Here is a 14,523-nt window from a genome sequence, read left to right on the forward strand (position 1 = left end):
GTGGGAAATAAAAAATGAAATTGCTGAAGCAGAATTAGCAGGCAAACTGTTCCTGTAGGATGGGATTTGCAGGCCTCTTGCTTCTTGACTAATCCAAGCAATAATAGGCTGATGGTAGAGGGCAGGATTTTTCAAAGTTTGAAAGAAAGCTCAGGGGAGTATTTCTTCCCCAATACCCTGATGGACTTCTCCGCAGACATCAACAAATCCTGTAGTCTATGCTCTGTGGATTAAAATTACACAGTATGCAGAGTCTGCATAGTTTTTTTGCACCCATCATTGAAGCCATGTGTTGAATGCAGATGCACCACACAGGCTTCAGATGGACCCTCTTTGTAAGGTCAAAACATTGTGTGTTTGTCAGCAAAGCCACTGCCAACAGTTAGCTGTAAGGCAGGTTTCAGAAGTGAAAGGTAAAAATTGGTCCACAGAACATACTGTCCCTTGATGCCTCCAAAGAGGGTCCCCTTCCTGCCTTTCCCAAAGGTTCCTACCTGCTTGCACACCTCTATATACCTTTTAGGCCTCAAGTGAATTGTATTTGTTCAAAGAGTAAAACTGATCACCAACTTTGATGGTTTTTTGCTGCAAAAAGACCTGTTGCTGCTAGCATCCAGCCCAGTCGTCAAGGGTACCGAATGTATCTGGTCCCCTAATTCATTTGTGGGTTCTCTTGCAACGAATCTCTTATGTCCTCAGAATTAGATACAAAAGATCTTTTGGGGCAGCTTGACTATTCCCTTGCTAACACACATCTCTGCCCTGCAGTACATCTCGTAGCGGTCTGTCCAGTCCAATTTGAAATGAATCATGAAACGGGGCTTCCACTCTTCCCTTGGGAGATATGTCAGAGCTTGGTTGTGGGTTTGGGGGAGAGGTCAGGGGAATGAATCAACTGGAGTGTCTTTGCATCTCTGTGGCAACACAGCTTAATTTTCCCTCATGTCTCAGCCCATCTGCATCTATGGATTTGTCTTTTGGTAGTGTTTTGTGAGGTACTTCTGGCTGACATACTTGCTGTTTAACCCTTACTGTGAAATAATGTGTGCACGTACTTTATTTCGATAATATATGTATGAAAACGAGATTCACGCTTGAGGCTCCTTTTTCCTTTGTAGCAAATGTAGTCTCAGAAAGATGAAACGAGCATCTGCTCCTTCTTCCACACCTTGAAATGAAGGAAAGGATTGAGCCAAAAGAGTACCCCATTTTACTTCTTGGTTACAGCTCTGTCCTCTCTGCTGAGAGACTGCCTTAGCAGCATGGCTCACATGCTTGTGCTGTTCTGGATTTAGGAGCTTTTATGTCAGAAGTAGTTCATGAAAAAAGCCCTGACAAATGCTCTAGCTTTATGCTTTTTCTTTCTCCCCCTCCCCAGAGGAAAAAATATACCATACAGAGGAAAGCCGGGACATCAGAAAAACATGGGTCAAAGCCAGTCACTTAGAAGTACCCTCCAGTACCTCCAGCAGTAACTGTGGCTCCTGGCAGCTGGGGACTCCTAATAAGATTATTTGCTGCTACAGCCTGCACTGACATTGATCTCCAGGTTCAGTTCAGATGCATCCCTATGCATAATGCATTGAGATAATCTTGAGGTGACAGCAGACACAAATAAAGGCAGCTCAGCCTGTATCTGGGAGAGCCGGTCTCCAAACAGGGGTGGAGGGAAAGACAACTGCACAGCCCAACACTGTTATCATTGCTTGCCTGTTTCTGGAGATCTGATGGTGCTCCTGTGTGTTGTTCTCTATTAAAGGCAAGCATATTATCTCCGGCAAAGGAATATGTCTTTTCCTTTATTAAGCATCTACCAGCACGCAAAATTAGCAAGAAAGTAAATAAAAATCCAGAATGCCCAATGCAGAAGAGAGACTTCTTGTTTTGAGATCACCTAGGGCAGAGCCGTAACAGGAATCACTGTTGCTTGCCCAGAATAAAATACTCTTGGATGAAAAAACAGGTGTTCTCCACAATCCATAGTGAGCAAATACTTAGGATTTGAGTAAGAGATGCATTATTCAGACTACACAATTTTACTTCTAGCATTGCTTGTCTTTTGTCTCTGAAAAGTTGTTCACTCCTTCTCTTTTTCATCTCTGTATCACTTAACTTGTGGTGAAAAATAAGTGTTATTAAACCTGAGAGCAAAAGGATAGTCATAAGACATTAAATATTTTAGTGATTTGAGGTAGTCTTGGGAGAGTATGACATAAATAGGTAAGATTCCTATGTAGTACAGAGTCGTTGTAGGGATGTGTGTGCCCACTTATACATATATCTATGTGTATGTATGTAAACAGAGTAGATCTGTATTGTACTCTTTCATCTGTGCCTATTCTAGAGACTAGTGCTCCTTGGGATGCATTTGTTTAATGTATAATTCAGTGGAACTATACTTGCATCTTATTTTGAAGTGAGAATTATATATGAATTTGCTCTTGCTTTTTTTATCAGGTCAGAATGCTGCCTTGTTATACTTGTAAAACAGCAGTCCCAGTCATCTCACTGGTGCATTATAAGTGATTTTACAGTGAGGGCTGCAGTACTTTCTAGTCGTTATAGCAAAATTAAAATTGTACTCTAGTGGAGACTTTAATTTCTGTGCTCCATTTGAAATAAAACGTAAGGATTTTGTTGTTTTGAAGGTCTTTTAACATAGCTTGTGCTTTACAAAGGCACTTGTTACAGCTTCCTCCTGTTAGCTTCAGAGGTTGTTTTCAGTGATTGTGATGCTCCCAACAAACAGAATAAAGATAATGCCCAAGTCTGTAACATGGCTCAGCTTCCTAATTAGTTGCTGCATGAAGGGATGTTGTGCAACATGCACTTGTTTCACGCAATAAGCCTGTCTTATTCTGCAATTGGTGATAGTTCAGAGTGGTGTTAGTTCATCTCCTGGAGATCTCAGGGTGTCTTGAAAATATTGGTGATTTAATCTGGCAAGTGCCTATGGTGTCAGGAAGAGTAAGGGTGGAGGCTCTCAAGCAAAAGTTACCCAGAAATATACGTGAAAATCTCTTGGAGTGCTAGTAAGAGAAACTCGGTCCCCTGAATATGTCCCTATTTTGCAAGCAAGTAAAAAAAACCATGCCTCCACGCTCATGTGCCTACAGGGAATGTTCCAATCCTGTGGGTGCCCCTGAACCTCCCATTAAGCTCCGAGTTATTTAGAGGATGTGTAAAATCACATGTAAAATAGCAGCTTTCACACATTCAAGGATGCCTATTATAATATGCAAATGACAACAGCATATACACCAGTTACTCTGGTAAGCATATAAGTGTGTTGTGCTTTTGCGCTCAAGTAGTACACTAACAGCTGACAGAAGCCTGAGGACATGTGCATGATTCATGATCTTCTTAAAAAAAAAAGTGGATATGTAACTGTTAGCACCTGCAGTATGCTAGTGAAGGTGAGAGTACTTTAAGAAAACAAGTATCTTGTCAGGACTGCTGCAGTTTTGAGCAGAGGAGATAGAAATCCCTCCAACATGTCATCTTCTGTATTATTACTACCTCTTCAGAGACTGGAGGCAAGAATCAATCTCTTTAAGGTACACATTGAAGGGGAAAAAAATAGAAATACTGGGCAGTGCCGCAGACTGTAAAATGTCTCAGAGCATGCTGAGCACGTTTCCAGTGAATTCATCTTCCTGTTTTCCCCAAAGTTCCTCTCTCTCCTTAGAGGAAGAAATAAATGGGGAACTTTCAGTTAAAACTAGGAATTAGAAACGAGGAACATGCCTATAACTGTAGTACGGGCAAGAGGTTTGGTGACATAATCGGTACAGGATTGCTGACCCCTCTGAGTCAGGACTGCATTTAAGCCCTACTGTTCCCTGTGTCATTGAGAAGTAATGAGCTGTTAGATAAGGTTAGGGATCTTCGTTTACACCACACTGTGTTTCTGTCCTCAGGAAGGAAGGCCCTTTTCTTCCCTCTGCTCACTGCAGGTAAAGAAAAATAAAGACAAGAACGGCACAAGCATTTGGGGTTCTTTAGCTTTTCCAGAACACTGCCTGCAGGCTGGACCACAGTGGAGCTGATCCCAAAGGAGATGCTCCCCACCTTCTTCAGCCATAGCAAAAACTTCTTTTGACCTGCGAGGGGTGTGAATGGGAATAAAATGAAGGTCTCGGCAGAATTTCTCAGAACACCTGAGATACACAAATGCATCCCTGGAGCACATATTACCTGCAAATTTAAATCTATAGCTTCTGCATGAAATTGCCACCAAATTTAGAATAATAACAAGCACAGGCTTTTGTGTGAGTTTTTAGGAAAATTACCAGAAAGTCATCATTTTGTCATGAAACTAATTTTTGCCTAGCACGCAAAACTATATACAGAAGAGCTTAAAAAATAATGTTATTAAAGTCACACTAAAGCTATTATCAGTAAATAAAAGTGCCAAGTGAGGGTGGAGAGCCATGAATTGTTGATGACAGAGGTGGTTACTGAAAATACTCTTGTAGGTGAGTGGGTGGGTTTACAGGGCTTAATGCAATGGGGCACTAATAGTGGTTTTAAGTGTAGAAGTATAATAACGCATTGTATAGTTGGGCTAACTTTTCATGCTAGTTTTATCGGGGCATTCCTATTGACTTTTTAGCTGCTAAGAACAGGTTTGTGCCTGTTTGGGGAATGTGCTTAGATGATTAGATAGGAAAGGAAGGAATTTTAAATGGTGCCCAAGGGTGTTGGGATATCAGTCCTCTGGTGTTAAGTGAAGGAGGACTTCACGGTGGTGTGGAGAGGCTGTGTGGGAGGTCAGACAGTATCATTTGTCAGAGTCCTTCCAAGAATGGTGCACGGGCACTTTTTGAGTTGCATGGCTCCTTCCTTTGCAAGAACTGACAACCATGAATTACAAGCCCACTGCAGATGGGATGAAAAATTATAATTTTTCTTCTAAAATAATTGAATTCTTATTGTGATGTTGGGACAGAATTGCATATGACTTGTTAGGGGATCAGTTGCTGGGTTTATGGAAACCATTTCGCTTGGTTGTACTCATCTCTCACCAAACTGATGACTCATTTCTCCCCAGTAAGGAACAAAGTGTGTTTGTTAACTGGGCAGCAGGTGTTTTAATTGGTTCATCTGTCTGACTCCACAGGAGCGTCTCCTGCTCTCTGTACTTCCTCGACATGTTGCCATGGAGATGAAAGCTGACATTAATGCCAAACAGGAAGATATGATGTTTCATAAGATCTACATCCAGAAGCATGACAATGTCAGGTAAGAGCAGCAGCCCATCTCCCAGCTGCTGGGGAGGAGGGCCCCTCCCAGTGCTTGGCACTTAATACCCAAGGATGAAGATGACAGTGACACATAGTCCAAATAAGCGTAAAGACTCAAAAGTGTCATCAGTTGACTTTTGAAAGTTTGTTTATAGGACAGGAGGAGGATTGCCACATTCCTGCAACATCTTCCTTTGAGAAGAAACTTTGACTGCTCTCTTTCCTTAGGTTCTTTTTTTCCCCTTCCTTTCCTGGGGTGAGTCTCAGTGGTTTTGAGAAGGTGGTATATTTGGGTTTAGTTATTTTTTGACAGTTACAAGCACCCTTCTGATAAGCCATGATGGGATGCAAGTTAAAAATTGGCAACGCTTTCCATGGGGTGAATTGCAGAGCCCAGCTGAGGTTAAGATCACCTGGAGTGGTCTCTGCCAGTTTGGAATTACAGGGAGGGGGTCTGTTACTGACTGAGCTGTTGACAGCTCAGTCACCCAGACTCCTTGGTCTACCTGGATGAGCAGAAGAAATCGATATCCGATCTCTGACAAATCATGCAAAATCAAACCTAGTCCATGTTGGTGGGGTAGTCCAGCCCCATGAGTTTCTGAACATCACCAGATTCCCACTGTCCACTTCCCAGGGAAGAGGCAATAGAGTTGTACTTTAGTTGCTTGATATCTTTATGGGCTGAAGTTACAAAGTTAAATTTAACTTAATCTTGATTCATTTTACCTCTGCTGTTGTACCTGACGTCTCTGGGGATCACTTATGTCTCTGCTAAACCAGGTCCTGGAACTGTGTAACAGCTCTGTCAGTCTATAAACACTTCTGCTGAGACACGGGGACTGGGGACATAGAGTTTCCCTCCTTCCCCTGTCCATCTCCCCTCCCAACAGGAGGTTTTCCTGTAAACTGCTTGCATAGCCTTCTCTCTTGTGTAGCTTTAAGTATGTTGGTGAATTATATTTTCTGATACTTGGTGCTCAACAAATAGAGGTGGATTTCTTACATCTCTAATATACTGCACCCTGCATAATCTCCAATAGCTGATGCAGTGAAATTCGTACGAAATTCTAAAACATTTGAAGCCATTTCCTTAGCACTGAGGGTAGCAGGGAGAGGTAATGTACAAGCAGAAATTGGGAGGAGGTTGATCACTGTTGAATGTAGAATCTGATATAAAACTTACTGAAATCAGGGCAAGTCTGTGTGCTGGCTTGGATGGACTTCAGTTCAGCGCTTCATATTTTTGGTTTGACTCATTAAACAGATAAAGATCCACTAGCAATACTGAAGAGAAAAACATTATCAGATATCAAAGACAATAATGGTTCAGTGATGAAAAATAAAGAATATACATATGGTGATGAAGGTGAGGGGAAGAGGCCATCTAGAGTGCTCTAAGCAGAGTGCTACAGTAGATTAGATTAGCTTTTGTGTCTTTACATTCATTTTTTCCTTAATGGCACTGAGCTTGTTCAAGAAGGTGTGTAAATTTCTTGTGATAGACGCCATTTGTGAATTTTCTTAATTGAGAAATTACTTTTTTCCAGTACTCAAAGGTCAGCTTGACATTCTAACTGAATGCAGTTCATTAGATATGCCATGAGACTGGTCAGTATGGTATTGTAGTTTTTCACATCAATTTCCATATGTCATTACTTGCAAGTTTGAAAGTTGTTCAGTACAGTCAAATCTTAGTAAAGTTGATTATCTCTTTAGGATGATACTTATTTGAAATTTTAACTATATCACTAAATAAACAAAAACTAAACAAACAATAATAAACTAAATTTACAAATGAACAATTTTAAAGGGAGAAGGGAATCTGACAGAACGATTATGATTGGAAAAAATAGCCCAAAGATAATGGCTGGTATGGAGACATGGAGATTGCAAAAGATACAACAAAAAATGATGCATGACCCAGACTATAGAAAGAGAAAACAGTTTGCTATGATTTTCAGTTATGGCTGTGAAGTAACGTGAAAGGTGAAACATGTATACAAAAATGGACGTATGCACCAATCAGTTCCTTGGACTGTCCTGATGGGTGGCTAACAGGAAGCTTGCAAACATTTAATTTTCACATCTTGCATATTTATTGAATAATATGAACATTTCTGTAATATATTATCTTCTGCAGCCTAAAAGTAATTTTAACTTTGTTCCTCATGATAATGAGTGTTTAGGAATCAAGCCCTTGCAGGTGCTGACTGTCTCCAGTGCAAAGGGAGGCTGAGGTCTCAAAAGATCTTGCAAGGGGAAACAACTTAAATGATATCTTCCTCAAAGTATGGACTTTGTTCTCTGTGCCTATGAGGTCCTAAATCAAAGCCTACTGAGATAATGGAAAAGGCTGGAAAAAAGAAGTAAGAAATAGGAATCAAATAGTATATGCACTGAGAGCAAATAGAAGGTAACTTAGGAACATCTCATCTTCATGTACTTCAGGGAAATGAATAACTAAGTACGAATATTGAAAAAAGGAAACATGATTTGGAACAAATGACTCATTTCACACTAGGAGTTCAGCATGGAGCCTTTGCTCTTGCCTGGGTGCACTGAAACCATCTCTAGTGGGATGACTGTGGATGATTTTGAAGCATTTACGTGCACACAGAAACACACTGGTGGTGGGGGATAGCGTCTCAATGAAGTGGATTAATGAGCTGGCTGAGTAAAAGCAAGCATGCTTTTTACTTTTCATGGGGAAATGCTCAAGGGGAGGCTTTTGTGATGAGAATGCTCCAAGCAGTTTTGTTTTGGTTTTGTCACTATTCAAAAATGTCATAAGATCTCAGTTTTTACGAGCTAAAGGTTATTGTGTCAAGGCAATTGAGAAGTATGTGAAGTCGGTGCAAGGGTGCTGTGCCCAGCCATTGAATCTGGCTTCCTGTTGATGATTTATGAGCAGGAGCATTTCCTCCGCAGTTCGTAGAAGTGGGAAGGTCCGTGTGTCTGCACAGAGGTGTGGGTTCCCTCTTCCATCAGCTGTATTCAGCGATTCTCTTTTCGCACTCTCCCAGATTAGTTAAAAAGTTAGATTATAAATGAAAGTATAAGGGATGGGAATTTTTATTAGCTATTGATTTAAAAGTTTGGTAGCCATCATAATGCCTGGAACCTGAGGTCTTCATTTTTACTGGATTTTTCAAGGTGAGGTTTCTCACCGATTTCCCAGTCAATGTGGAAATAATGAGCCGCACTGACACTCGAGGTTTCCATCCAGCCGGGCTTAACTTTGGCCCTTTGAACTCGGGAGGCACAGGAACACAGCCTCGTGCACTTAGCCTGGTTTGACATTTTGTGTGGGAGAATTGGTTTACTAAATTCTATTCCAGACAAGATTAAATATTTTAATTTTCAGGGATGATTTGGTCTGGGCTTTTGGGACCACCTCTATTTTTAATTAAAAAACAAACCCAAACCACTCTACCAGCAGAAAATGTTATTCTAAAATTATGTGAAGTTACTGGGGGGGAGGGTTTTCTGTTTTAAAATGAGGAGTCTTTAAATGACCAGTTCTGCTGAGATATGCTTAGTTTTACATACTAGGTTACATGCTTCTTTTTTTCTTTTTAAAAAGGCTACACACAGCTTTTTTTTTTTTTTTTAAGAAAAACAAAGTCAGTTTAAAACCTATGTAGAAAAGACATCTTCCTCAGGTGCCAGCAGTAGGTCTGTAAAAGGCAGCCACGATCCTTTAATAAGGGGCAGTTCTGCCATGGTATTTCTTACTGTGTTACACTTCTCTTAGAGGGTGGACTATTTCTCTGTTCGGGGAAAGATGATGTTTTTATGCAAAATACAGTGGTCTTTCTGACCTGAATGGGTAAAAGCAAATCTTTTTAGAGCCTTATCAGGACTTCCTGTGAATGAGTTCATAATCTCCTGCTTATTGTTATAGAAAGTAAAGTTCAGAGACTAATATATCCACAGTGAAAATATAATTTCCTGTCAATTTTTGGCAACAAAATTTGTTTCAGGATTATGTTGTTCTGAAGAATTTAGAGTGATGACGAAACTAAGATGAAGAGGTTTGGGGTTAATACACTCTTTTTTGATGCAAATGAACAGAACCTTTTAACAGAGAATGAAACTGTTTCCCATCCTGATGTGTTGAATGAGAATTAACTTTGACAAATCCAGAACCTCAGAGCATGATTTGACCTTTCCCACATATGTGTGTGTTAAATATAAAGTCTATTGTCAAATGCAATCAGGAAAGGAGTTCCCAAGACTATGCAAGTAATTTTGTGTAAACAACAAGGTGAATTATGTAACTAAATCGGTTCACGTTATCATGAATGAAATTATGTCTGATAGATAAACCCTAAAATACGCATAGATAATATTGTTTATCTATCATGCTTCCCAGGCAGAATTTTAAATGTTTTACATTACTATTGCTATTTATAGTATCTCACTGCAGTGATAATGGCTTTAATGTTATCTAGGTTTGGCCAAATATAGTAATCTCTGTGCTATAAAAGGAGGTTTGAAGTCCTCTGTGAAGGGATAAAGGTTGGCTTTGTCATTGAAATTCCTTTGATGAACTGTTTCAAGAAGCTTATTTTAGGGCTGACATCCAAGCGCGGTGAAAGTGACAGTTTCCTCTCTTCTCCCCTTCACATAATTCTTATGAATCATGTACTCAACAACATTAACCTGAGCTCAGAGTTTTTTAAACATCTTGACAACTTGAACTGAACCATTTGCAGAAATGAAACAGTCCATTTGCTTTCGCTTTGTAAACGAAAAACATTTTTAACTCATTTTCTAATTTAATTATGTTCTAATGCCAAAAATTCTCCCCTTAAAAATGACCAAATAGTTGCACTTTGGCCAAGTGTCAGGATATTCAGACCAGCCATGTCAACTTAACCTCTTCACCTTATAGGTGTTGTGATGCTTAATTACTTGTTTAAGAAGTGTGTTAAATTCCTAGATTGCAAGGTGCTTTGTAATTGTTTGCTATGAAATTTGTGAAAATTTCAACTAAGCAAACATCATTTGCCTTCCTCCTCCCACTGTCCTTGCATACAGGACATCTAGTCTTAATGTTTCTTGGTGTTAAAGAACTTAGCAATATAAATAGTAGTACAAAGCTGAGCTCTGATCACAGCTAGTAGAATTCCCGGCATACAGCTGTAACTGGACATATTAGTGCTGTGGCTCGCCAAAGCGATGTGCTGCTTAGTGGTATATTCTTGTTGGTGAGTATAGGCATGAGGCTGTTTTTTCTGGCTTGCTAACAGTGCCTTTTGAAATGCTAAATGGGTTTATGATGAGGCATATCCTACCGAGCCCAGGTCAGACAGTGGGTTGCCTTTGGACGTAGTTATGCCAATGGGCTGGTTTTGTTCAGGAGCTCATCCCAGTTCAGGTTTCATGCTTTTTCATGAGAGGTTATTGAAGCTAAGCAGAAACCAGTTTAATTTTACCATCTTTAATAAATAAAACTACAGTATGGTGTGTATAAATTTCTAACAGTTCTTCCATGGATATTTCCAAAGGTTCCCCAAATTTGTCATCACAGCCAAAGTTTATGTAGCTTTAATTTCTATGGACAGCCTCATTGCCAGGAAAGGGCAGGAGCAGTAACTGCTTTTAATATTTGCTGTATAATCCATCTCCCTCCTTGTCTTCTCCCCTTTTTGGGGGGAGGCAGAATGACAAGTGATGGTTTATGTTTGAAGATGAGGAGGAGCAGCATTAAGCAGGAAGAAGCCCAAGAGCAGGTTTTATCCATGTCCTGCTTCCTGGTACTGCTCTCCCCACCAGTCCGTGAGCTTTGATCTCCTCCCAAAATGTGTTCATGGGTCGGTTTGTTGTTTCTCAGCATCAAGTCTTAGCAAGATCTCTTACCTCCTTTTCTTCGTTTGAGGCATCTGCCCACAAGGAGTAGAAGGTTATTTTTGCAGGTAGGTGGGGGGAAGCTGTGTGGGTTTCATGTGGGTTCAGGGGCCCCCTGCATTTAATTGCCGTAACTTCTGATTGATGCTGTAGGTTGAGAAAAGTGAGTAGGAATCGATCAGCCTTCCCACGCCTTTCCCCAAATGACAGCAGTGAATTTTACCTACATGAGAACTCTTCTGTTTCCCTGTCAAGAGCCAGCTCCCGGGAACTTCACCTGTGTCTGCCTGGAGCGAACCTTGGCTTTTTAATTTTTTGATTTAATTTTTGATAAATTTTTAATTTAATGATTTTTTTTTTTAAGTTAGCATAAATTTTTAGGAAGTGTGGAAGTAGGTTTCCCCCACGGGTGAAGTTGAATTACTCTGCTCTTACTACCACTAATTGCTTAACTCTTCCTAGCCAATTTGTTGTTTTTAAGAGGAAAAATCAGTGCCTTTTGGAGAAAGGCATTCAAGCTAAAATCCATGTGTAAACGAATTGCTTATTTTGCAGCCTGGACTTGACATCAAAACTGTGCAGTAAGTCTGACCGTTAATATTAAACGGTGTGTTTCAACCCAGGATCACTTCCTCTTTTCAATACATGTGCGTCATGGTTCAGTCTTGAAAACTTTTAAGCCAAAGAATAGAGCAGGTTTATATATTTTATCAAATCTACCTCTGTGCACGTGCAGAGCACCCTTTAAAAAGAACAAATACATGCTAACTTGTTTAAGTATTCATCTGACTGTCTGCAGATCTTTCTTTTTGAACTGGAAATATATTGTGATCTTGGTCCCTATTGGGAACTCCTGGTGTCTTCAGGGGTATGAGAGAGCCTTGTACCCTCTGAAGAACAAAACAGAAAAATAACTGGCTGCAAGGTACCCCGCTGGATGCATTGCTTAAACACATGTGTTGTAATAAAGATAACATCCCAAAAGTGCAGCGTGCCAGGTGATTGCAGATCTGCAGCCACCAGCAAGCCATCAGCAATTAGGAAGGGCCTGTGATGTATAATTCACACCCTGCTATTCTGAGTTTACACAAGGGTCTGTGAAGTTCACAGGGTGATGGATTGAAGAGTGTTAGATGTTTTAATGATGAAATACTGTGAATAGTAATTTGGAGAAAATAATGAAGGTGCCTTAAGAAGTTTACAGAGCAGTATTTTAACTCACGAAGGTTATTTGGATTCCCTTTTTTCTTCAATAGTACTAAAAAGAAATGAAATTTTTTAAAAAATGTAAGTTGGACTGCTGATTGGCCTGGTAGTAAAAACAAATGTATCAAACTTACAGTAAAAAAATGAATCAAGTTATGTTTATTAAACTAGTCCACCCCCACTCTTCTCTATTGTGAAGTAACCTTAAAGAAAAATTTAAAGAAAAATTGAGTCTTCTCTAACCAAAACTTTACTTTTGTGAAGACTTGCTTGTACAGACTTGCTTTCCTCTTGTAAAGACTTGGTTAAATTTTGGTTAACGAACTACTTTGTTATGTAATTAACATGCAAAGTGGTTTTAAGAACATTGAGTTTATATAACACTTGAAGAGGTTCTTGTTAAAATCATCCTACCTTTTTGCTTCCTCCTTAGACTATAATGACTGAAAAGCAAAAATCAGTTCAACTTCTTATTCTGTAAGGTACTCAACTTTGCAGAACTATTTAAAGCCCTCTTACAGAAGCTGTAAAACAGAGGCACAGTTTTGGATGGGGATGGATTAACTTCTATTGTCTTACACTATGTTTATATCCATCAACAATTGTTGCTAATTTGTGCATCTGTTCTTACTGGTTTATATAAATATTTTGACACTGGATAAATGATGAAGATGAGACAAAAGCTGAAACCAATTAGTGGAGAAGACTTCTCAAGTGGTCTGGTATCCTGTGACTCAAGTTAGCGCACTGCTAACGTGAGTCTACGTTGTGCGCTAACTGAAAGTCATAGTATATTTTTTGAACTTCCTCTTTTTTATTAATTTTGCGTGTTACTAAGTGGTTAAAAAGTTACGGAGAGGCTGGTACTGACTGTGCAGACTGCATAATTCCGTAAATGGTGTTTCTGTAAGAAACCAGGCTAACAACAGGTCACTTCAGAAACAGAGTTAACAGAAATAAGAAGCAACAGAGGACTGCACAAAACAGAAAAGGAGGCCAAAGGCCAAAGAGATAAAATGAATTTCAGCACACACACACACACCCCCCCCCGCATTGGCAGGGCACTGGTCTTGTGGAATGATAGAGGTGCTCTTTTTAGAAAATTGAGATTTTTCTGTGTCCATTTCTGTTTCTGTTACAAAGGCCTAGAATGATGCACACAGTTTTAAATGGTGGGAATAAGGATTTGTAAGACCATGTAGGTTCTGAGGACTTGGAAGTTTGCAGGTAGTTTTCAGAAATTGGAAAGAATTGTATGTGTGATAAGCTTTCAAAAACAAACAACATACAGGAATATAGGTATTATCTTCCCTGATACCATGACCAGCAGGGATCTTTGTCTGTGGTTGCTGTATGTGTATTTGGCAAACATCTGAGGCTCTCGAAGGCACTGGGAAATTCTAAGGATGTTCTGGACCAGTAACCATGTCCCTGTTTGAGCCAAACTCCTACATGAATCCCTTAAATATATAGGAGGATGATCAGGATTTGAAATCAGCCCCCTCAATTCCAGTTCTGTAGAGTTGACCCCAAGCCCAAAAACCTAATGCATTGACCAGTTGTGAAACTTGGATCTGTGTAACTATCAGCAAAATATTCTCTCCTAGCCTCCTGTTGCAGAGATCTCCTCAGTAAGCGGCATGCAGAAGACTGCATGACCATGGCTTTGTTCAGTTATAAGATCATCTGTAAACGCCTGTTAGTCCCTACCAGTAGCTGTGCAGAGCATCTGGAAGCACAACTTGCCCTCCCACGTGAAGAGGAAGGTTGAATGTGTGAGGCAGTGGGGAATTTTTCCAGCGGAGAGATAGTAGTGACAGTGTGTTGATCCACCATGTCAGCTCATTTGTTTGGGTTTTTTTGTTGATGTTGGTTTGGGTGGGTTTTTTTTAACTTTAAGCATGATTCTTTGCAGAGCCTGATAATACACTGGCTCCATTTCCTACTCATTGTGGGGAATGTGTTGCTGATAGGAGATTACTAGGACAACCCTCCTTCTTCTGACAGCTACTTAATTTCTGTTATGTCCAAGGCCTGGCGGACCCATACATCAGCGCTGAATGCAGTAGCAATTTGGAGAGGTGCTTTGTAACATCCTGGATCACAAAGGAGATGAGAGACCTATGTCACAGAGCTGATGGGATATTTGCGGGGGCGGGAATTAGGCAAAAAGACAGGAAAGACCGAAAAGCCTTGGAAAGCAAGGAGCAAATTT

General features: G+C 40.1%; 1 protein-coding gene across 1 annotated transcript in view; it reads left to right on the forward strand.

Moving 5' to 3' along the window:
* The window catches only part of ADCY5 (adenylate cyclase 5), a 220,636-nt gene that overhangs the window by 129,181 nt on the left and 76,932 nt on the right, over positions 1-14,523 (forward strand). Inside the window, exon 3 of the mRNA XM_069780958.1 lies at positions 5,123-5,244. Within this exon, the coding sequence (XP_069637059.1) occupies positions 5,123-5,244 (122 nt within the window). The remainder of the gene's footprint in view (positions 1-5,122; positions 5,245-14,523) is intronic.

The sequence above is a fragment of the Haliaeetus albicilla genome, chromosome 4, assembly GCF_947461875.1.
Source record: "Haliaeetus albicilla chromosome 4, bHalAlb1.1, whole genome shotgun sequence".
Classification (NCBI taxonomy): domain Eukaryota; kingdom Metazoa; phylum Chordata; class Aves; order Accipitriformes; family Accipitridae; genus Haliaeetus; species Haliaeetus albicilla.